Consider the following 25,303-nt stretch of genomic DNA (forward strand, 5'->3'; position numbering starts at 1 on the left):
AAAGTGGATGAGCATAATGTTTATTGCCTAGTAAACAATTTCATTTCACAATACAAATTCACCATAAACTCAGAAACAGAGCCTAATCTTCTGAAAAATAAAAATCAGACAGAGACAACTTGAACCAAAAGCAGAAGCAGTTAAATATCTTGCTCTTCATTTGGTTTAGCATTTATTCTGAGTAAGGGAAGTAGTATTGTTTTGAAAAATATTGTAATATTAGCGGATCTTCAAGTTCCTGGGCTTTGTAGATCCGTTTAATTTTTAAATGAGAAAAATCTGTAAACGGAAGAAACTAATGCATTTAACACCCATCTGTCTTTCAGCATTTTCTCTGAGTTGCATAGTTCTCAGATACTAAGTCTAGTGCTAGTTCTACAAATCCTAGGAAAAAATAAAGCCTGAACAGAGACTGAATGGCTTTACTGTGTCTTTGAGAAAACATCATATGAACTGCATGAATCAGTAATCAGCTTATGAAGAATGGAAATGTCAAACCCTAAAGGGCAGCATTTGGAGTCAGCACTTCCCCTTCCCCGAGGATTCAGCTGCTTTTCCTGAGCAGTGCACACACCCGTAGGCACATCCCTGTATTTGCACATCTGTGTTTATTCAGGAGCATGTGGGGCAGAGTCCAGGCAGAGCAAAGGTGCCCTGGGCCAGGCACTGTGCCAGTGTCCAGCAGCAGCCCTTGTCCCACAGGGTTTCTGACCTCGGCAAGCTGGACCTTGCTTTTGCAGATGGACAGCTGAAGTACATGTGACTGAAACGTCCCAAAATCGGCCGAGGGAGCTGGTGAAGGACTGAACTCACCAGTGCCAAGTACAGAGTGTGGGGCTTCAGACAGGGCAACATCCCCTGACCACTGCTCACCTCCCCACAGAGGGGTCTGTACGTGATCCAGAAGAGCTCATCTGTAAAAGGGGGTCCCTGAGCAGCAGTGACAGCCACAAGGGCTGTGCCTGTGCAGGAAGGTGTGCTGGGGACAGACCTGTCCCAGCAGTGCAGGCAAAGCAAACCTCCTGCTGACTCTTCCCTGCTCCTGCACCTTCCACGACCCCTTCATGGCTAACTCCATGCAGCACAGATCACAATAAATGGCTACAGTCTTGCCCTTTCTGGCACACTACAAGAGCTTTGCTTCTCAAGGCAGAGACTTGTCGTAGTCAAGAAAATTATCCAAAGCCCAAAGAAGACATGAATTCAAGGTGAATTTATTAAAAATCCAAAAATTCCCTGTGCGGACAGACTTACTTAGAATTACAGAGGTGTTACCTCAGTGAAAGTTAGTTTATTTTTGAAGTGAAACCAAATTAAGAACATTTTAATTAGTGCTGACTTCTGCAGAGGGAAATGGACAATTTATTTCCTTTTGTAGAATGTACTTTACTTTTACATTTAAAGGAAGATTAGACTGTGTGTAGGGAACTCTTCACCTAGAATTGACAGCAATACTAGCCCCTGTACTATTAATATTTGTCAGTAAAAACACTGGGCTGTACAAGACCTTTTTTAATCCCAGAGGAAGAAAGTTTTCTAGCATGCTTTTGTGAGAAATACTCTGGATAAACTAGAATGAAACATCTTGTTCATAACTAAGCACTCTACACAGCAGGAATTGCATCTTCTATTTATGCAGAATCAAGCCTGAATGGTAAAGATGGAAAAACTTATTTTGATTACATTGTAATTCAGCTTTTGTGAAGAATTCAGAAATATTCAGATGTATTCCAGCCTCCGAATTTATTTTCATTCTTCTCCTGGACAAAATCAAGTGACAACATCTGGCTCGGGGTTTGTGTGTATTATTATTTTTTCTCTCTAAGTAAAATGTATTGTTCACAGGGGGATCAGAGATTTAGATTTTTGCTCAATCGTTTTTGGGCAGCCCCTTCTTTTAGCAAAGTTTGTTGGCTAGCTCTCCCTACAAGTCATTGTTACAGGAAGCTAAGCAAAAATGAGGGAACAAAGTTTGCTTGAAATCTCTGGAACAAAAGTGCCTGATCCAGCAACTTATTACCAAGGTAGAGACCCCATGCTGACACTCCTATTCTATGCCTGTCACTCCTATTCTATGCAACCACAGGCACTGGGTGAGCCACAGACACACCTCGGGCTGCAGAAATGGAGTGGGCACTCACAGTCATTTGGGACGAATGTGGGCTCTGCTGAACAATTTCAGGGAAAGCTCACTAGGAATCAATTCAAATACTGGAAAACTCCCTAGGAGTGTTTACAAGGAAAATGAAGACAGTTAACCTGTTTCCATTGCAGTGTCAAGCTACACAAACACATGACAGTGTTTTTTTAAAATGCATTTCAGTGTGTGGTGCCATACAGAATATGCTCACAGTTAGAAAATGCAGAATTAGCTGCCTTTTGTTCGCCAGTACTTCAGTTGTCTGGCTGGAAAATCTTGATAAAGAAACAACACAGAGACAGATAATGTCCCAGACCTCAGCAGTGAATTAAATACCAGCAAGGGTAAAGTCCTGTGTTTCTTAATAAGGCTGCACCCATATCATGGGTGGCTGCCCTCGAGCCTGGTTGGCTCACATGACCGAGGACAGCACACACAACTTTTCTGTCAGGGCTGGTGGTTCCAGGGCAGCTCAGACCAAAGTGCTACAGTAATCACCCTCTCAAGGCTGAGGTACAGTGATAAATCAGTCAATGGCAGCAGCAGACAATTCCTAATGAATGACTCTTCATACCAGAGAATCACCACCACTGCCAGTGACTGCTTGCAGTATTGAGACTTAGCAGAAGAGCCACGGGGAGGATGTGGCATGGCAGCTGCCTACTCTATCTCCTCTGTGCAGGAATACAGAAGCTCAGAGAACAATGTGGCACCCTTCAAATGCTTGTCCTGCTGAAATAAAAACCCAGTGGAAGCACTGCAATTGCTGAATGCTCTGTGGGGGCGGTGGTTTGAATGGGAAATGTGCCCTGGACACTGTGTGCAAACAAGGCCCTTCTACCTGCCCAGCTGCTGCTGCAGGGGAACGATGGCCCAGATCACCTCCACCTCCCATGGCCAATCCTGTGCACACTGCTGCCTGAGCCTGGCACACTGAGCACGGGTGCTCTGGAGCCCCATCAGCCATTCTTCTGCAAAACGGGGAAGGCTCCCCAGCTCCCCCAAGGCACAAGTTTCATGCCATTCTGTCAATAATCCTGTAAGAGCAATCATTGCTGTTTTCATCTACTGCCTCCCCAACTAAAACAGCATCGGGCTCTTCTGCCCTGGCAGGAAGCACTGGACTGTGCTGCTGTCAAGGAAGCCAACCCTGGACCACAGAACTCAGTCTCATATTTCTTATTAGACAGAACACCTACCTGGCAAGTCACTGTATGGTGCTGGCAGAGGATGTTTCAGTCAATGGGAAAATAGGGGGCTATCATTAATCACTAGTACAAAACCACATTAAAAAATTAGAATAAACCGCCCCAGTTTGCAGAGTTAAATGGCCCAAATGACTCAAGGTGCTGCTTCAGGAACAGCCTATGTGCAAAGCCCTCTCCTCAGATCCACAGCAAGGGCAAACAAAGGGAAGGCAGTGAATAAAGGCATCAGTAGGCACGACTCACCCCGCCGAAGGCTCGGAAGCGCTGCAGGACGCTGCTGTCGATGAAGCAGGCCTGTGCAGGGTCTCTCAGGGCCTGCTCCAGCAGCGGCTGGATGAAGTAGATGCCCGGCTCGATGGTGAGCACCATGCCCGGCTGCAGGCGGCGCGCCGTGCGCAGGCTGCGCAGCCCCGGCTCCTCGATGCGCTCCACGCCCTGCGGGGCACACACCAACACACGGAGCTTACAGCCAGCCCTCCGTGCTGACTGCCCATCGACACAAAATATCATACAGAAACTGAAACTTAGCTGTGTAATTACCCCCCTCCCATCAGCCCTCATTTAGCTTGCACACGGAGCGATGACCAGTTTCCAACTCAATACCCCAACTGTTTTTTGCACCACAGAAGTCTTGGCTTTGGATATGCTTACTATCCTATTCTTATTATCCTAAGGTACTCTCTACCTTAGGAGAAATACTGCACTACAAAGAAAAATAAAATTACTTGCACTATTCCTTGGTATACTCTCCCTTGCAAAGTATGGTATTGTAAGTGACAGGCAGATTTTGAAATGCCCCTGCCACGTCATGGCTGAAACAGCTGAACTATGAAGCACAGAACAATTTCTCCAAGGATATGCAAATAGTTATTCTCACCAAATGTTATTAAAATTACACATTTATGATCTTGATTCAGGAGCAATGAGTCTACACATGACCTCATAAAAGCAGCCCATTTAAACTAAACTTTTGTCAGATTCAGACTTTCAGGCAACATGGTGCTGACTGGTATTATTAAAACCTAAGTCAAAACAAGTCCAAACTAGCAAAATATTCTCTTCTTCCCAAAAGCTGGTAAAATAAAATGATATATGAGGACATGCTTAGTCAAGGAATTAGAACACGGCAAAGACTAGTTCCGGATATTAATCTTCTTCCCCTCAAATGTGCCAGGTATTGCAATATCAGAATAAATATATCTCAATCCCATTAGGTTTCTTTTCATCTGTAGCAAAACTTCCCCAACAAATTATTGTAATAACCCATGAATAGCTCACAGACCCACCAGCTTCCAATCACACACTCTGCTCATGACACCTTTTCTGCTTTAGCCAGTGAGTGAGAGGCTAACATGCCTGAGACCATGGCATTATTTATCTGGTCTCCATGTAGCTTTCCTGAATCCTGGTTCTGTACTTTCCCTTGCCAGCAGAAGGGCAACTGGTATCAGCATCACTATGTGGATGATGGTATCACAAGGATGAAACTTTCCTTTCTGCCAGAGAAGCCCTGCCCAGCACTACCCCCAGTGCTGGGGCACCACGTCCTGGCACAGCCCAGCTCCCGTGTTTCGGCCAGGCCAGGCCAGGGATGGAGGAGGCTGGAGCACACCACCCATGTTTTCATCTTACTGGATCATTCCCTCTTCAGACTGCACACAGCCCTGCAGTATTGTTTGCTCTTGAGCTCCACTTTCAGTTCAGAGAAAGCCTGTTTCACAGAAATACTTTGCAGCAGCCCCTCCACAGTGTTTGCTTTATTCTCACTGGTTACCCAAGAAATGCTGGGGCTGCTTTTGTTCCCTTTGCAGAGCTTATTCTGTTCCAATGTACAGCATCTCACAGTAGCCAAGATTTCTAGAGCTAACCTGCGTGGACATTCGGATTTAGGTTTGCCCATTTTGACCGTGTGTTCGATATGTTTTATGTCATATGTTTGATTTGGACTTTGCAGAGCACTATATATTACACTATATATTACATATTCTTAAAATAAGAAAACATTGTTTTGTTTTACTGAGCCTAGGAAACAAGAATACTGTGATATTAAGCAAGGCATTTTGAATTTGTATTCTTATCAAAACTCAAAGAAAATCAATATATTTCTAAACTTGAAACAATAACTGCACTGAAATGGAGCCATTTTTTCTCTCATACTGCCCTTTGGGGTTTGGCATTTCACACATTCATTGTAATGTGTAAAGGAAATGAGGGCATCCAATCTTGTGGATTAATCTCTCCATGAGCTGTAAACAATTAGATTAGTGTCTGGACCTTTTGGTGCCTCGCCAACTATCTATCGGCTACTTTACAACAAACAGCCCCGATTTGGCTTTTAAGTACACTTCTCAATTCTACTTGTAAATGCCTCTTCCAAGGCAGTCAATCCAAGACAGATGCTAGAAAGACAAATGCTGAGCGAGGAAAACAATCGCAAACATCCTCTGAAGGCAGCCCTGGCACAGCATCCATATTTTTTTGCCTTTACTTAAAATAAATGGTGTTTAACACCATGTGTGACAATAAAGCCTCAGTAGCCCCCTTTATTTACTTCTGTACAGCTGCTGAAGCAATGGCAGGCATTTTGTCTAGACTGTTTGCAGTCTGATCCTGCTTTCAGTTCTTCCCTCAAGAACCTAACAGCGACTCAGGAACAAGTCCCAAGACACACATGTGGAAACGTCTCTTAGCAATGCAGGGAGACTCCCAGAGGCACCTGAATATTGCTGCTCACCCAAAAGTAACATTTTACTTCTCTGGAAGGAATTCACAAAGTCTTTTTGCTATTCCCCCCGTCCTATCTCAGTTCTGGGTTGTGCTGGCTCCAGGTTTCATCCCCAGATCTCTGGGTTCTGCAGGAACTGATGCAAGCTATATCCCTACCACAAAGGCATCTCCAGTGGGCCTCCAAAGAAAAGGTAACACTGCTCAGCTTTTCAAGGCTGAAAAGCAAGCAGGACAGCAGTGGGTGGGCTTGTCCCTTTTAACAGAGACTAGCAGGGTGCTCACCAGGAGAGGTGTGAGATGGCTGAATAGAGACAGGTCCTGGCTATGGCTTGTATGTGGCCACTCACACTCTGAGCAGAGGACTGCCCCAACCCAATCTGCTGCAAGGCTGAGGGACAAAATGAGCTGGCACAGGAAACAAGCAGAGAGGGACAATGACCAAGCTGGGTAGATGACAAAATCCCTTCTTTTGAGAACAGTGCTGGATTAAAACACACATCAGACATCTGATCTCTGGGCACTCATGACCACCTTGGTAGCCACCACACCAGTCTGGTCCAGGGGCTGACAGCTCTCTGTCTGCTGAGGTTGTTTATGAAAAGTAGGGCAAACTGAGGGCTATTTTAATGACTGAAACACCACAATCCCCAAACAGAAGATGACAGGTCTGAAACAAGACTTGCCATTTTTTATTAAGTCAACCTCTCCTGGGAGCAAAGCCTGACAGGGCAACCTTGCAGTGTCACCCAACAGTGTGAATCTGCTGGATTAATGGACTTCCTTCTTTGAGAAGAGGAACCTTCCCTACATCTCACAGCTAAACAACTCAAGCTTTGCTTTCAACAATGACCATGATGTTGTTTTGCAGTCAGATGAAATGAAGAGTGAAACTCTGAGTGCTGGTCCAGCAGCTGTGTGTGTACCTGTTTCTATCACCATTATATCCTGGATGCTTGGGCACTCAGCAGGACCCTTGTCACAGTACTGCACAGAGAGAAAGTATAAGTTGATAATTTGCCCCAAAAAAGTGTACAGAATAGTCTAGAAAATATTAGTGCCTAGGCATCTGAAAAGAGACTTGCAGTTATATTCTATGAAAACCAAATTTTGATTAACTGTTTATTCTCCTGTATATTGCAACAACTGACTATATCTGAAATTTTTTTCTAAGACTGACTTTGTTTGGAGATTCTGCTCACATTTTAAGATTGAGACACTCCTCCTCCAGTAAGCACAGATGTATGACACTGTCATTTGTGACTGTACTCCTGCCAAGAACATTGGATTCCAATTAATGGTTCATCTAAGGTAACAAAAACCAGCATGGCTAGGCAATAAGGACTGTCAAGGGAACAAGAGAATTATTATGTAAACTGATTTTATTACTATGTAAGCAAAATAAAAGTTCAAATTAAGTGTACAGTAATACAAAATATTACTATTTTTGGAATAAGTAGGGAATTAGGAAGTATGCAAATCTGCCTATTTCCCAGAAAAAGGGCTGTGAAGGCCTAGAATTTGCAACATCCCCAGAATACCTCAGGATAAAGATGAACTACTGCTTGCTCCTAAGCAACTCAATGGTTAATATGTTGCTTTTTCCATGGAAGAACTGCACTGTGTGTCATGCTGGATCTTGTTCCACAGGCACGGTCTCCCAGGCAAAGCAATCAGCAGCACAGACTCGGGCCAGATGCTGGGCTTGTTTCTGGATCAGAACAGAAGAAAAGCACAGGTGATGTCCCTGTGCTCACCCACAGGGCTGGGCAGTGAGTGCAGAGAGATGCAAGGGCACCCCACCTGCCAAAGCCAGGGGCTGCAAGCTGGCATCACCCCAAAGTGTCCTCAAGCCAGCAATGGCAGCAAACCCCAGGCAGGGCAGAGAACACCTGAGCTACTCCTGACTGCAAATACTGAACCACAGTGAAAGACTCATTAGTGACACATCCTCTTACATTCCCTTAATGTGAAACATTAGTTTCACATTCTCTTTTCCAGCTAAATCATCACAGAACTTTTTGGAGCCTGACAGACTGTCCCAGTTGGAACACATCCAGCACAGTGAATCCTAACCACTTTACCAAGCTAAGTGCAATCAAGTATTTAAATTAATCAGAATACTAACATTACATTTAGATAATGTGAAATGAGCACCAAGGTGAAATCTCAGCTCTTCTACTCTTCCCTGTTCTCCCACTGCATATACCTAACTTCTAATTAGCTCATTTAATGTAAAAAGAACAGAGCTGTGCAGCTAGGAAAATAAAAGTCTCAAATTCCATTTCACGTGTCTCCTGGTCCCTTCTCTCTAAGCCCTGGTTTCACTTGCTGAGTGTTACTAATGAAGATTAGTTTATTCAATCTCTCCAGCTTTTCCCCAGCAGCCTGAGCTGCCTTTAGTCACCTGAAGGAACTGTCAGTCCTGCCTCTGAAATGAGCAGCAGGTTACAGAGAATGTGCCCCAAGCACCACAGATCACTCGTGGCATTTGCAAATCAAAGCTTCCACTTCTGCAGGAGAATCGAATTACTAGCTGGAGCTTTTGGGACACAGCTCAAAGTTAATATTGGGGGAACAGAGGACACTTAATCTTTAACTGGCTATTTTACTTGAAGTGTTATCTTCTTTTTCTAAGTATTAACTGTGGTATCAGGTTTGAGTTACCTAAGAATTTTCCTGTTATTGCAGAGAATGAGGAAAAATCATCTGCCACTTATTTAAGGCACTGCTGCCTCGTGATTCAGCTGGAGCTGAATTTCAGCCCATCACTACAGCATGGCTCTGAGCAGAACTCCCCAAATAATTTTTGCTTTCTGGTCATCTGATGTTACCAAGCTCCAGTGCTATCATAATGGAAATAACAAAACATATGGACTATATTTTTTCTCCTTTCTTAGAACCTAAGTTTGAGAAAAAAAGAGAGAGCAAATAGTAAAAATCACCAAATTGACAACTACACATTAACCTGGAAGATGAGGAGAATATTTAGCACAAATTTATAAGAATTTTATAAGAAATGATAAAAAGAATTGCAAAAGCTACCAACAACAGTGTTTTAGAATGAAACCAATGACAAACACCATTTAAAATCTAATGAACAAGTTTCTTGTGACACACAGAAAGCAGATGTAGGCAATAGTCTTAAATGAAAGGGCTTTTTCTTTTGTGACCTTTAGATACCATTAGTGAAAACTGTATAGCAAAAATCCCAAAGTATACCAATGGTACCTTACTGTTTTCATGTAATTGAAAGCAGAACTCTACTGTTCTGTTTTTCTCTCCTACTGCACCTAGAATGAATTGTTCAAAAACACCCAAGCTCCATTAGTTGCTGCTAAAATTTCAGAAATATTTGGACAACAAATATTCAGATAAAAGCTCTGTTAGCACACAAAGTCTTTTGCAACAAACTTCAATAAGTCAAAGAAACGTAAGCAAGAATCTCCATTAAAAAAAAATTTAAACAGAACTAATGAAACCCAAACCAAGCAACTAAAAGCCTCAAGTCCTTAACACCTTCTTTCTGAGAAGAGGAGGGGAACTCTGTGGTATGACAGGGCATGTCTGCACCACAGCACTGCACTGACCCAGCACCTGAGCCTTCCCTCCTTTCCTGCCTCCGCTCCAGCCCTAAGTCCATAAGCACCCAGACTCCAGCATGTGTTCTCACAGGGACAGCTGCTGGGAACTGATCACAACTTCTCTGAACACAAGATGAGCCAGCAGGGTAAGATCTATTAGTCTAACTCTGAGAGGGGTTTAAACCCCACAGAAGAATCCTAGGCTGCAGGAAACTCTCCTGGTTGGTGTTGGACCCAGCAGGTAACAATAAGCACCATGGATTTCAGTGCTGCTCTGCATAGAAAGGCACTATTCACTCATCTGTTTCCCTCCTGCATATTGCCTACTCAGTGGCTGTATATATCTTTTTGCTATGCAGGAAGTCAAAGAACAAAAAAAAACCCCAAACCAAAAACAACAACAACAAAGAGCATTCAAGGGGGTCCCATGAATCAGAAGCAGCGAGTCTTTTCTCCTAATCTTTTCTCAAGGTGTACAATCACTTGCAAGAACAAAACCAAAAGCTAAAACTAATGAAAAGCCCTTTTACTCTTTGTACTCTAAGTGCCTTGCATACAGGTTGTTTCATGTTTGCAGGTCCTGGGTAACCAAAGCTGGAGCAAGGCTTTGCAAGGTTATGGCAAGTGAGGCAATTTGCACCACCAGCGCCCTACATAACAGCTTTAGGCTTCTTGGTGAATTCACCTCATCCTCTGATTCTTAAAGGAAAAAACATTAATGCATCATTTGCAATGCTAACCACAAAAAAATTGAAATCTGCTTCAGCAGAAAGTCGGATACATAAGGAAAATAATTTTTGCCAGAACAAGATTATTCCTGTATTCTCCAGGACATTTGGTGACTTAAATTCCCAGTCAGTCATCTGGGATCTGGGAGCAAGCTCTCTGTTAAAGCCAGACACAGCCTGTGCACAGCAGAGATGCTCCCCATGCATGAACAGTGATGGAAGGATCTGGGGAACCCCAAAACAGACCTCCAAACTTAATTTGTGATGCAGAATAGGTACAAAAGGATCAGCTTTTCATGAGAATTGAATTACAATTTTAAACTAAGGTAAATCTTGTAATTTTAAAAAACAAAACGAAATTAAACTCTTAATTCATAAGATGTGAAAATCACAGTAGTTATTAACCTAACTTAAATTAACTGGCTTATTATTACAGAAAGTCATCAAATGTACTTAGCATTCTTTAGAGCCTTATAGTCAATTAATATAGCATGAAATTGAATCAACTCAGGCATCTAGAGACACAGAACCTAGATTTAAATGAAAACTTCAGCCTCATCTACCTCAGGGTCTGAACATTTGGGGCCACCTACCACATTTTCTTCACTGTGACAGGCACAAAGCCTCATTTCTATCCCATATCGAATTTACCCAGAGACAGCTGCAAGAATGTGAGAAAACCATCTCCACGATTCAATTTAAGCCCACTGGGGTTTTCACCCTTTGAAGCGAGCTCTGTCTGACTGAGGGCCAGAATTTCTGAAGTGATTAGTACCACTGGGGCTGAATTTTCAGAAGTGCTGGAGCTGCAGTCAGCCCCTCAGAAGAAGCAGGCGGGTTTTCAAAGCAGTGCTGGGTTCCCATGAGGAATTTGGGGTCCCCAGGGAGCTCCTGGCTGCTCAGTGCTCCCCAAAACCAGAGCCCTCCCCAGAAACAGCACCTTCAGTGCTTCACTGCCAAACAATGCTGCTACACTACATGTTGCCCTAAAATAAGGTTGCCAAGACATATTTGTTGCTGGCCAAAACCAATCATTCTTTATCACAGCAAAAAGGAGGAAGGGAAATGTTGTATTTTCTAATATCTCCGAGTATACTCTGCAGAAAATCTGCAAGCATTTACATTTGTCAAAGAAGAAGAAAGTGCTTGTTCAATGCTGCATGTGAAAGCAGCTTACTGGAAAAGATGAAAACTTATTGCCAATTTTGAAAAAAGAAATCTTTGGCTACCAATGAATAACTAATCTAAGCTAACAATGTCTGGAAATAGTTTTTTTGGAACACACAAAACTTTCTGATGGATAAAAATTAGGAAATTAACGTTTATTGTATTATTTCAAATGTAACTGTTTACACTTGAGGAAAATAATGGAATAATATCCACTTGGAAAGTTTTTATTTTTAAAAAATCGTTTGTAATACTCCCAGAAATTCTCTTGGCCAAAAGCAAAGAAGTTGCTTTTTAACCAGCTAGAAAAAAGGACATGATACTACAGGCATGGACTCAGTGTACAATAAACACCAAAACAGCTTTATAAAAATCTAGCTGGTAAACATTTAAAATGCACCACAAATCAATCCAGAGTGTTCTAGATATCTTCAAAATGTGCTTTTTCATGAAACAATGAGGCATGGGTAACGAGCCCTCTCCCATTTAATACAGACACGTCCCACACTTGCAGGAAAGGTGCTCAGTTGTTCGTGTTTAGATTAATTTGGGCAGAACCACATCCCCTGCATCCTTCCATGGCTCCCTTGCTGTGGGCAAGGATCAGTTCATCAGGTCTCCCATGAGGGCTTCAAGCCCAGAGGAGGCTGATGAATTCCAGCTCCCTGATGGGCTCCTGGTGTGTCCTTCCCAAACCCAGGTACCTCATCTTAGCCAAAGGGCCTCCTGCTTTGGGTCAGAGAGAAGTGAGGGGTCTACCAGAGGTGGAATTCATGCTGCACAGAGAGTTTAAAGGGGTTGCTCTTCTGCAGAAGCTGGAATTCATAATTTTGCAAACTAAGGTGATGCCATACATCCATCTATGTGCACTTTTATATGCAAAGGTTTGATGCCATACACCCATCTATGTGCACCTTTATATGCAAATACACCATGTTAGCTATTTGTTTGTGAGCTTTCATATATGTTTCATATTCAAGGAACTTGCTGTTTAGGATTAGATTTTGAAAGTAAATTGGCCATGCAAACATTCTTCATGTAAGATTGCAGTCGCATGCCAACACAAACAAATGATTTTAGTATTTGCAGGTATTAAATTCTGCATAGAGCTCTGGCATTTTTACACACAGTAAGTATGAAATTGGAGAGCCTAACTCATTTGACAATACAGTGCCTATATCCATTTTTATCTCTAACAGGCTGCTCTTTGGATAGATCAGTTTGCTTTCAAAAAATGACTCTTAAATTCTATGATATAGCATATAATAACAATTATAAATTCAATCATATGAAAACAAAAACTATTGTCCAAAAATTATTCTGTAGCTTCTGTGCCATACTACTGGAATCTGCTGAGAGATAGAAGGTGGACAGGGTCCATTGCTCCAGACTCCCACAAAATCAGTTCTAGAAATCTCCCTTGACAGTAAGGTACTTGCTCTAATCTAAAGAATACAGTTTCCAGACAAAACCAAGAAGGGTAATTTTGCACTCTCAGAATTCTTCTCACTTGTTCCTAAAATGTAGTTTTTACCTACCTAGACTTCAACACATGCTCCTGTTTTTTAAGTTCACCAAATTCAGCGAGGTTGTTCCCAACACAAGTGAAAACAATCTAAGCAAAGGCATGCAACAGCAGGGTCCTGGATTTTCAAGGTAATGAACTCTCCAAGTAACCCCAGTCCTTGTGCTCTGCTGAATGTCTCTATTTGTACACAGAGAGAATGCACTTGGGAGGAACAAAGGGACAAGCATCCATCCTTTCTGTGTCAGCTAGTGCAGAAACCTTAAAAGCAGAATAGTACTGCTTTTGATTTGTTTCATTTTTATTACATGTAAGTTTATTAGCTGATCCTAATACATCATTATCACAATACTGTATCTCAACTATAATTATAATGTGAACATAGTAAGTATCCTCAAATATTACATACTGTGTCATCCTTGCCTGCAAAACTGAACCAGCAACACCAGCTGTTATGTAGCCTGGTCACCCAACATGAACAAGCACCAAAATATGCTTAAACCTTACCTGTAAAGTTCCTCGTTTCTTTTTCAGATTCTTGCAAAACAACAGCTTACATATGAGAGGAGACAAATGATCCATTTTTGTACTGTATTACTGAAAATCCTTAAACAGTTAGCCTCAAATAACCACAACCTAACACAAACACAGTCCTTCTGAAATCTTTCTGAAGCTGCTGTAAACTTTCCTTATTAAACATTGAGTACAATTTGACTTAGAGATTTTATTGTTTTAGTTATCATTGCAGACAAAGTGCTGTTGATTGGTTACAGTATTTTACCTATTCTGCTTTCAGAGCATAGTCATGAATCATCAAATTAATTTAGGGAAAAAGACAATCATTCTGTGTTTTCTGCAGGAACTCAGAATACAAGAGGTTATGCTTTCCCATTTGCAAAGACTGGAAGACTTGATGGACTTTTTTCTTTCTGCTCTCACTCCAGGACGGTACATCTATCCTGCTGCCCATGCTGACATGAGCCACCAAAGCTCAAGATAGGGCTACAAGCCAGCTTGTTTCCATATGACAGCCCCTGGGATTCACTTCCCAGGTACAGCAGGGGGCTCCTGCAGCTGCCTCACATCTGGAATAGAGCAGGTGAATCTTGCCAATACAGGACTCAGGTGCTCTGCCACAGCACAGGGTACCTGTGTGGTATCTGCCTGAGCAGTGACTTATGGAGGAACAGCACAATATATGTAGAAATTGAACACATTAAGAATGCCCAAAGAGCACCATCAGTTGAATTCTTCCCATAAACAATCTCTGTTTCAATGAACTAATAGATTTCCTTAGAGTAAATTACATAAAATATCACATCTAAAAAAAGGAGACACTTAAATGCACATCTGCTCTACCTCTGAGAAGAAGCAGCTGGGTAACCACACATAAAGCATGAGCAGTGCTGACTGAAGTGAGGGGGTTAATCTGCAGGGGAGTTGAGAATGGACTAACACTAACCTCTGGGTAGCCTCCAACATCATGCACGTCGATTCCAAGTAGATGTCCAAGTCCGTGTGGCATAAATACTGCACCCAGATGAACCTTCACCATGTCATCTACATTGCCTTTCAGAATGCCAATTCTAGTCAGCTCCTCCAGATGGACTCTGTCAGCCAGACGGTGCATATCAGGCCAGGAGACCCCTTGGAGAGCAGAAACAGGCAGCTGAGTTAACTATTGCTAAAAGTTTATTAACAACAACTTTCAAAAAACAGATGGAACACATGTGCCCTTTGTTTATTTAAAAAACAAAGGTGGAAAGAGCAACTACATTTTCACAAAAACATTTTAAACAAGACAAAACTATTTTAACATGTCTGTGAAGTACAGAAAACTATGAACAAGAGAAAAACTACAAACAAGAGAAACAGCAGCACCTTATAATGCAGACTGATATGAAAAGATGTTAATACAATGTATATAAGCATGTCCACACAGATGCAAATTAATTGGTGAGTCTCCTATAAGAACTGTAGATTGCAGTTGTCTAAAATGCAGAGCATAGAACATTATTATCCTATTATTTCCAAGAATGATCATACCCATTTAGAACATCTGACATGACACTGACATGGACATTACTTTTCTACGTACATTGAAGATTTAAAGCCCACATCTTTCTGGCAAAGACACTCTCCAGAAATTAATGATTCCCTTGTGTTAATGGGCTGTGTAAAACACAACTCCTCTAATACATGTACTGAAACAGCATTACAAAATACTGTTGTTTGACTGGAGACAGAGTGCCAGGATACATTAGGTTGCTATTATTTTGGTATAGGATACAATTTTGTTTGACAAAGTGCTGGGGAGAGGAGGGAGGAAGAAAGCAGCTCTTTTGTTAGTAACAAAGTACTGTCCTAATTAGTTCACCATGGCATTGAGTCATCATCAACAGAGCAGCAGTTGCAGAGTCAAGACAACTAGGGCTAAGGTACAGTTGAAGAATATTTTCCTTGTTCAATTTTGGCAAGATTAAACAAATAAGAAATGAGCAATTTTTAAGGCCAAACTCCCACCAAGTTCCGTTTGTTTTAATCCAGTTAAGCATGCAGCTCTAGGGTCTTGTGAACATAAATGTCATATCTTAATTGCATTATCACTTTTTGCTGAAGGTATTGAGGCTTCAAAACAGAAATAAAATCATCCTATGGGAGTGCTGGATAAAGCAGTCAGCTGTCTCTTATGGCTCTGATATGAAGATCAGAACCAAACTGAGCAGAAGTGGCTGCTCTGCCCTGTGCATGCTCTCACAACCCAATGCACCTTTACACCCCTGTGAGCACTGGCTGGGAAACAGCTGGGTCATCACTCAGATGATCCCCATCAGATCACTCAGGGATCCAACTGCAGCCTGCTGCACACAGGCTTCTGCCTGCCAAGCAAGGCCACAAGGCAGGGGACAGGCACAGACAAACCCTCACCTGCTGCTTCCTCACAAAAGCCAGCAGTGCCCAAGTGACTGATGCTCACCCACTAAATGTGTGCTATTTTTATGGTTTCTCTACTTTAAAAAGGAATTTAGATTTTTCATCCAACACGAACCAATACAACTATAACCAGCTGTTCTGTGACAACTGTTCAACATTTTCTGTAATTATTTATCTTTCTAGATGTTGATTTTATTGCAATTTTCACTTCTCTAGATTCACCTGTGCTTCACAACTCTCTCATGTTAGGCTCCACTCTACTGAATGATAAACTGAAATCACTACAATCCATCACATCAATATTACACATCACACTAAAAGTATTACTGAATCACAGTTCTTTCCTGTTGATTGCATAGTTGTGGGAATACAAAATTTCTGTGTCTAAGTCGAGGTTCAGCTTTTGCAGTTTTTAACTCCAACTGCTCTAAAAGTCTTCAATCTTTTTTCTGAGGACACTGTACATTCTTTCAAGATCTCTCCCATGATTTTTTTAGCTGAGTATTACTACACCTGTTTTCATTGCCATAATTGCAAAGGCACATGTAACAACATCTGACCCTGGTCAACTGTTTGAAGCCTCACCCTCTCTTGCTAAAAATGAAGGTCAGAGCTCCATGGCTGCAAGACAAAACACAGCCATATCCTGGATGCTCTGGATCAAGCTGAGTTGTCTGGGAGAAGTGGAGCTGAGGTGAGTGTTGTTTGGAGCTCAGCTTCCCTGGTACTGTTGGTCTCAACCCAAACCCACTTAGAGAGACATAGTCACCTTTATCAAACTCAGGAAGAGATACTAAAGGAGATACAAATACCAAACTGACCAGAAATAAAAACACCAAAGCCACACATCCATTTGTATGCAGAAATTTAAGAGACCAAATTACTGACACTATTGCCCTAAGTGAAAAGACTGCCATGGCTGTAAACCCTGAGTATTTCTAGGCACTGAGTAGATCCATTAGAACTCCTTCTTCCCTTATCCCTACCATTTTCTCTCATTGGCTTAAAGTGCAACTACTTCTCCTCTCCTTCTGCCCAGTACTCTTAATTCCCCATCTGTTTTGGTTTTTATTCATCTTATCTGTTTCATTAGAGACTGAAGACAACAAAAAAGCTCGACTGTGAAATAAATAATGAGGCTGGATGGAAAATCTGCAGCTTTGGGCTCTCTCTTGGAGCTAGGGTGGTGTTTCAGACAGAGCCCAGCAAAATGACTCTGGACCACTCTTTTATCATCCAGCCAGTGCCATGAGCTTTGCTAGATATGAAATATGTCAGCTCCAGTTCTCTCCCACATGCTGCTACAGCTGCCGACTGCACTGGGGCAGCTCTGGGCAGAGGGAAATTAAGTTTCTGCTGGAGGCACCCTGCTAAATAATACAAATCTTGGTTTACAAATAAATAGGTATTCAAACAGTCTTATTTAAAAAGCAAATGGTTTATAGATAGATTGCACTTTCTAGTCTATTGTCTGGCTTCATGCTTTATTCTATTATGACTATGGGGTGGTGGCCACCCCCCTCCAAGACACTTAACCTACAAACCTTGGATAAAACACTCAAATACAGACTATTACTTGAGTGCTAAGACAAAATAGGAAGATATTTTGAGCTGACTAGAGACAGTGAATTAAGTGGAGTGATTTTTCTGGTCTTCACTTAAAAAATGGTGATATCCTTGTCTTGTTTGATATGAAATAATTTCCATCATGCTAGGAATAACCTTTAAGAATAAGGTTCAAAGAGATTTCTACTCATTTCTTAAACAGGTAATTTGACAAAGAAAGAGAATCTAAATGCAAATCTTCATACACATCTTACTACCCTTATAATATTAAAAACATTAACTTTGTGAAGAGAAAAACTATTATACAGTACTAAGGCAACTACTGAAAAGTACAGAAAAAAATCCACTCAAAAAAAGGAACAACTGTAATTCAAGGCAGATGTCTTTGACCATCTTATCCAAAAGTATATTCACAGTTGCATACATTTATTATAGAGTAAACAGAAATATGTGGTGCTTTAAAGTTATTTTAGTATTTAGTTTTAGTATTATAGTATTATTTTAGTATTAGTTTTATCTGGCAATTGGAGTCTTTATAATGCAATGGCCTGTGCAAGCCCAGCTGTCTCTGGGACTGACTGCCATGTCATTTAGACAGCTAGTAAGTAAACTTGAAGAGTAGAAGTCCTTAAATTCTGCTAATCTAATTTTCCTTTATATATACTGAACTTCCAGTAATTGCAAAAAGCAGAGAAAGGAGGAAGAATTAAATATCAGAGTTGATAGCTTCACCAACCTGACAACTTGGTAAGAAGCATGAAGAGAACTTTTTGGTATTCTCACATGATGTGCAACTTTACAATCTGGAAATGGCACAAGGACCTGCAGTGAGACTATGTGAGTCCCTCTGTTAAAGCCCAGAGGTGTCTATATTCTGCTCAGATGTCTGTGCACACATGTGTGGACAGCTTTAGCATGTTACAGAAAACAATAACAAAGAAGAGTCTGCAGGCAGCCAGGGAACAATCTGCCCAAAAGATTGAAGACTTGCAGATGTGAAGAAAAAGAACACTGGCTAAACAGTGCTGAATGTACAACATTTTGTACAAAGAATCCTTACTTCATGTTCAGACACTTCAGCTTTTGGATTATTGGGGGTCCAGCAGAGACTTCTGTGCCCTGATGCAAGTTAACAGGAGAAGTCAAACACCATATTAGTATTCTTGTGGGGAGAAAAAAAAAGTTAAGTTAAAGTCCCACAACAACAACTTCCACACAAGTGCCTCTGCCATCAGGTGTGTGAGTTACCTCAGTGACTGTTCTGCAACATGGGCCAGCACTGACCTCCCACCAATCACTCACCAGGATTTTTTACTCATGCATTATTCAGGACTATTATTTTTAAGCTTTGGTGAAGTTTATCATAGTTGCAGACATGCTTTTTGTGTAAGAACTACGATAGTTGCAGACATGTTTTTTGTGTAGAAAGGTTAGTTCAGTTACTATCTTTAAGCCAATTTATAAACCAATTACAGTCCAGTGACAGATGAGGTTTAAAAAGTCAGATTGGAGGGTCCTTGGACTTTGACAGCTTGTACCAAAATGAGTCTGTGCTCAAGAAAATCTGCTGATGAGGTGTCTGCTTCCTCCTTAATTCTCTGCCAAATGAGATACTGGGTAATACAGGTCACTGAAGCAGTGCCTGGCTCCCCAGGAAAGCTCAGCTCCCCAGGCTCATTAGGCTGTGATTTGTTCCCTGCCATGCAGCACGTGCTCAGGAGAGAGGTCAGGTCAAAACCCACCTTTTACAGCAACCAAAGCACTTGAGATTCCTTGAGATACTGAGTGAATGAACTACACAGCAGCAAACAGACACTGGAGATGTCCAATAATGAAATAAAACAGACCATGGATTAATTAAACAACAAAAAACTAGGGAGGTTATTAGTTTTCAGACACCATGCAAACAGTACAGTGGAGGTTTGCAGATGTGTGAGGTACCACTTAAAAATGGCAAATTTAGGGCATTAAATTTGCCAAAGGTTTTTTTAAAATGTATCCTCATAAAGTTAGTTATCTGATACTCTTAGATATTACTGTGAAAGAAAGGAAAAAGATAAAATTAGTATTATTTTATTTCCCTGAAAATATTCCCTCTCTGATACCTGTTTGCAAAAACCCACAAAGTTTCAGATAAAAGGACTCTGGTACACCATATAAAAATCTCTGCAATAATGTGTGACCTCTTTGATCACACCAATGGAGATTTTTGTACCTTCTTTGCCCCTCTGTAAAAAGAAAAAAGTACTTCTAGTGAAACCAGAAATCAAAAGCATTCCTATCTTTTGATGAATATACCATAAATTTTTAATCAGCAGAATTAAAAAGATGAATTGCTATAACACATCACACTATAAACTGCTCCACAGTTGCTGTTAACTCACTAGTATTTTTATTCCAGTGATTATTATCTGAAGTTTTATTAGAATCCATTTGAGAACATAAAGTAGAAACAGCATACAAAAATAATTTAGAATTACTGCGTGGTATTTAGCCACTTTGGTCAGAAAGTACTCTGAAAAGGCCTAACAGGATTTTTTTGGCCACTACTTAGGGTACTTTGTGGCTGTAATGTGACAATGATTAAACCACAAATGATTTAACAGGGTTTTTCTTGTTGTTGGGTGGGGGTTTTTTGCCAACACAGATGTCACAATCTTACTAAAAAAAACCGAGTATGGCAAGGTTGTAGTAACTTCTCCCCAAATTGTGCTAAGGTTAAGTTACATTTAATTTCCAAGTGTCCACAGACAAGGGCAAAAGGCCCAATGTCCCCTGGCAGTGCCACTGAAATGCAGACAGAACACACAATCCCAGTCCAGCCAGCAACCCATTGGAACAGATTAAAATCTGCCAACTGGCAGAGACCATATCAGACATAAAACAATAGGTCTTTAGAAATTCCAATCAGACCCAGTTTAAAAAACAAACCAAAACATAATTTAAATACTAGAAGCAATTATCTTTTCCCTTTTCATTTGGGTGCTAGAGAAACAGTTGTCGTATTTGTGATTTTCATGCTCTCTTTTTGGCCCACTACATGAAATATTCAGTAGTTTCTCTGGTTTTGAACTTGGTGTCTTGCAGGAAAGGCAACTCTGCCATGGGGCAAACCCCCCAGATGCTGTACTCTATCACTGGCAATGTTTGGGCAACAGTGGAGCTGAATAAAGCTTCATCTGCTGTGTAGATGAGCACATGGCTCAAGGGGTGAGCACCAGATGAATGCAAGGATGCCTAATTCAGGGGTGCAATTTTTGACTGTGCTTTACAACTGTGGCATGGCTGCAACTGGCTGCCATGTGATGAGAAGAGCCTGGTGACTTCCCCAGCCCAAATACTAGACCTGACCCTGCCCTGTGCCCACAGCCCCAGTGCCACAGCTCTGAACCAGGATGGGCTCCTTCAGTCATCCCTTTATTCCCCAGAAAGATGCACCTGCCTTACAGGAGGGAAACAGAGACTGATCCTCATCATCTCTGAAATCTGGACTTCATAAGGCTGAGCAGCACGGTGCTATTCAGCTGTACTGTGACATTACCTTTGCATCAGCATGGTGGAGGTTTTCAGCAGTAAGTCCATCCTCCCAGTTATAAACCCTACACAAGATGAGCTGTTGCTCACCAGAAGCAACATGAGGGTAACATTCTGCCCTGCAGAAACATTAAGCAAAGCAATACAAGAGATGCAGATGTGGAGCAAGAGGAGGGATTTTTTCCATGTCTGGGTGCAGCACTGGATTGAGCAGTGCTGGCAGACACTATAGATTTTACAGCACATTCCTTCCAAAACAGGTGTATGCTGAAGAGGAAAAAAGGGAAAAGATTGACAGAATGAAGGAAGTGCTTGGAGGGAGTGATAACAGTGTGGAAATTTATCAATCTCCTGAGCTCAGAAAATACTCTGATTAGATAAGACTCAGGGCAAACAGTACGATTTATGTCTAGCAGGTTTGCACTCTGTCAGCTACAGCTGATGCAGTGTCAAGATTGAAAGACTTGTGAACTTTGCACCTCAACTCAAATTACAACATATAACAAGCATAATTCCTGAACATTGAGCTGTGAGAAAATCAGTGCAGGTACTAAAAATCAGACAAGGTACAGGCAGCTTATTTCCCAAAAGTCACTATTAACACCAGAATCATACAATGCTACAATATACACTGTGTTACAATAAGGAAAAAAGGATTAAGAAAAAAAAAAAGCCTTAAACCAAAATCCATTCAGTATAGAAAGGCTAAAAGACCTGCAGCTAATTTAGGCTAAGTCTGCAAAGGTATCTAAAGGTATTTGCTTGTGCAAGCCACACCTTTGAAGAAACCCTGAAAGTAGTGAAAGAAGCTGGAAAGCTGCAGGTTTGCCCCTGAACCATGGCAGCTCCTGCAGACACTCAGGTATCTTGAGATGAGAGGGACTTCAGGGCAGAAAGACCCAACAGTTTAAAGTTCCTGTTCTATACCCCTGGGAGTAACTCAGCATTATCTGAGGCCTCTGGATGCTGCAGTGGGCACTGTCTGTGGGGCAGCTCCTGTCCATCACAGCAGGAAGAGCAGCTCCCAGGTTTGCAGCCAGACTCACATTCCAACAGACTGCTGCTTTCACAGAGGGTCTGCAGGACCTACTGAAGCTGGCAGAAAACATTCCCTTTTCTTTCACCTCTTGCCATAGGTTACTGCTGTGCTGAACAAGGTTAGGTTACTTGACCAACGAGAGCTCTAGTAAGCAATCCTACCACTTTTATTTAATATCTTGAAAGAAGAAAGAATTTCAATTTGATTGACAGTACTATCTATGCATCCTTTAGTGCCTTCTGCTTTTATTTCCAAAGTAGTAGCAATGCCTTAACCATTTCTACTGACAAAACCAGAATTAACACACCACAGAAAGCTGTACTACCTTTGCTGGGTCCAACCCAGAGTCAGTATTCAACTTTTGTTGAATTTTTTGTTTGTTCATTAATTGATGAACATTAATGCCAACAAAAAAGTACAACCAACTCCATTCAATAGAGAAGACAGAGAGCAGATTACAAAATAGCTTTTAAGAACATACATTGACAAGATTTACTTTCCAATCTGTCTTTCAACACAGTAATGCATTCTGAATTGCAAGGAGGGAAAAATAATACTGCAGTGCCATTCAGCAAGATTTGTGAATACCAAATATTGGTTACAATATGCCCTAAAAGCATTTGTTCTTCAGAGGAACTGGAATAAAATCTTCAACTTCTGTCATTAATATTATATTCCTGAGAAGAATTGTTTTGCTTCAGATATTGCAGCAGATTAATAATGATCAGTAGTGCTTTGACTAAAATATGACAATCTGAATGGGAATAATTCACATGGGCATCTTGAAATTACACAAACTGTAAAACAGATTGTTCTCTCATACCCTTCCCTGTTGTGCTATTGTCAAAAATTCCAGTTTACAGTCCAGTTTCTTTTAAAAATTCACCAAAATCAGCTACTGTTTTTATACAGCACAGCTGAGAAGCATGGCCACATGGTGTTCCACTGTTCTGGACTATACAAAATAAAACTCAAAATTACTTCCATGCAAAAAACACCCACTGCATGTGAATAAGAACCTTCTACCTGGGAGAATAATCATTAGTAACAGTTACAGTTATTTTCTTTGGGTATAATAGATTTCAATCCTAGCTGAATACAGTGACAAATACTCTAAAGCAGTATTAGGAACCAAAAATAAATTTGAATTGTAAAGAAGTTATAGAACTGTTGTGGACAAAAAGAAGCAGTAATCTGTGAAGTTGCAAATTTTGAATTTGCATTTGTTGCCAAGCACAACTCTCCTCAACTTAATAACAGAAACACCTGCTGGTAATACGATCTGCCATGCCAAATATACACCCTAGCCATTAGTTTTCATTAAACTGTTTTCATTAAACAGTTCTTTAATTGAGTTTTTTTCAGCTTTGGTCTTAGTACTATTCTACCTGAGCTGCATTCTCCACTATTCTTTGTCAGAGACATTTTACTAGAAAATAGAACAGAGAATCATACAGCTGCTTTGAATTCAGATCACAGCATTTTTGTTGTCTAAATAGGTTTTGTAGTGGTTCACTAAACTTACTTCCTCTTGACTGTGCTTCAGTATTTAGGTACCAAAGGAGGACACACCATCCAAAATCTACATCCTGCTGCACTCCAATACAGACCATTCACACTGTAAAGTCCCTGGGCTTACCCCTCTACCCCCATCATCTTTTCTACTTCAATCCTTTAGCATCAGGCAAACAGGGAGGAGACAAAACACTAATTCACAACATTCCTTGGAAGGCTGTACATGGGAAAACTAGCTAAGACAACCCCTCCATAGCAAAGCAGTTAGGAAGTTACACCAATAAAGAAAACCTGAAGAAATCAGGAGAAATGCACAAAAAGTGCCCAGAGTTCCACAGAGCAGCTCAACTCTTACACAGTTACAGGTGCCCACAGGACAAAGAGCACATGGGATTAACTTTGTTCTGCATCCTGCACCTACAAATCCTCCTGAAGGAAGGGCAAAGCAGGAGGGGCTGACACTCAAAACTCCAGGCAGGAGCAGCAGTCACCCACAGGAACACACTGAGCCTGCTTTCCTGGCTGCCTCTGGCAAGTGGCTCTCGGCAGACCTGGGATGTTCCATCCAAGAGAACTCCCAAGGACAGTGTCTCCTGGTCTTCAAAGGAAGTCTTCAGAGTCAGACCTACAGAAGGGCCCCCCTCTGAACCATTCTGTATCTCAAATTGTTCATTTTGAAATTGTCTAAGCATGACAAAGAAATGACAGGTGGAAGGGTTGCTCCTAACATTAGAGAAGCACCTTCAAACACCTATTTTCAACTGCAAAATGCAAGACTTGACCCAGGGAGGAACCTGGAGCAAAGACTGAACTCTGCTGGCCTGTGCTCACCAGCCTGCTCCCCTTGGCCTCTCTATCTTAAAACACCTGAGTCTTTTGCCTTTATTTGGCATCCACAGCAAAAGAGAGGAGCCATTTCTTGTAGGCTCTGAGGATCAGCTGCTATCTACATGATTAATAAAAAGATCTTTTATTTGCTTGACATGTAGGTCTACTTCCTTGTCTGAAATGTTTTTGACTGTACTTGAAGTGTACTTGACTGCACTTTCTTGATCAAAGATTATATGGCAATCCTGGGATCAATGAAATCTGCAAAGCCTGATCTTTGATCCTGGAGGACAGGATTTAAAAGCTTAAAGAACCCAAATCTTTAAGTGAAACTGGATTACTGGGAAAACCACACACAAGGAACCTTCCAGCCCTAACATGGAGAAACCTCCATCTTGTGCTGTCAGAAATGTTAGCCCTGGGACTGAGATTTTCTTCAAGACCCTCCTCAAAAGCATTTATTGGAAAACAAAGCCTGAAAGCCAGAGGCAAGGCAGTACTCACTGTCTTGGATAGTAAAATGCAGAACTTGGGGATATGCATATAAGATGAGCTCCAACTTGAAAAAAGCAGAGGTACAAATTCTATAGGGAAACCCTGTGGTAATGTCAGTATCCCAAGGAGGAATTCACACTGCACATAAACTGATGTGATGAACAACAACTTCTGTGCATATTTGGAACTAATTTTTATTTTTCATTTTATTGAAACAAACAAACATCAATCAACAAATATTCCCAGCTGCATAGCTAATGTCTGAATGCAATTTTGATTCAATGGGGACTCTGTATACACAAGCTTTTCAAATCAT

The 25,303-nt window shown here is 41.3% G+C and overlaps 1 protein-coding gene and 1 long non-coding RNA gene across 2 annotated transcripts in view; both read right to left on the reverse strand.

Annotated features, from left to right (window-relative positions):
- The window catches only part of LOC130257622 (uncharacterized), a 205,044-nt gene that overhangs the window by 13,086 nt on the left and 166,655 nt on the right, over positions 1-25,303 (reverse strand). The window lies entirely within an intron of this gene.
- Positions 1-25,303, reverse strand: part of PEPD (peptidase D) — a 137,252-nt gene that overhangs the window by 5,059 nt on the left and 106,890 nt on the right. Inside the window, exons 13-14 of the mRNA XM_056500346.1 lie at positions 14,539-14,723; positions 3,592-3,783 (exon numbers count right to left, since the gene is read on the reverse strand). Of these exons, the coding sequence (XP_056356321.1) occupies positions 3,592-3,783; positions 14,539-14,723 (377 nt within the window). The remainder of the gene's footprint in view (positions 1-3,591; positions 3,784-14,538; positions 14,724-25,303) is intronic.

Source organism: Oenanthe melanoleuca, chromosome 11 (genome assembly GCF_029582105.1).
Source record: "Oenanthe melanoleuca isolate GR-GAL-2019-014 chromosome 11, OMel1.0, whole genome shotgun sequence".
Lineage (NCBI taxonomy): Eukaryota > Metazoa > Chordata > Aves > Passeriformes > Muscicapidae > Oenanthe > Oenanthe melanoleuca.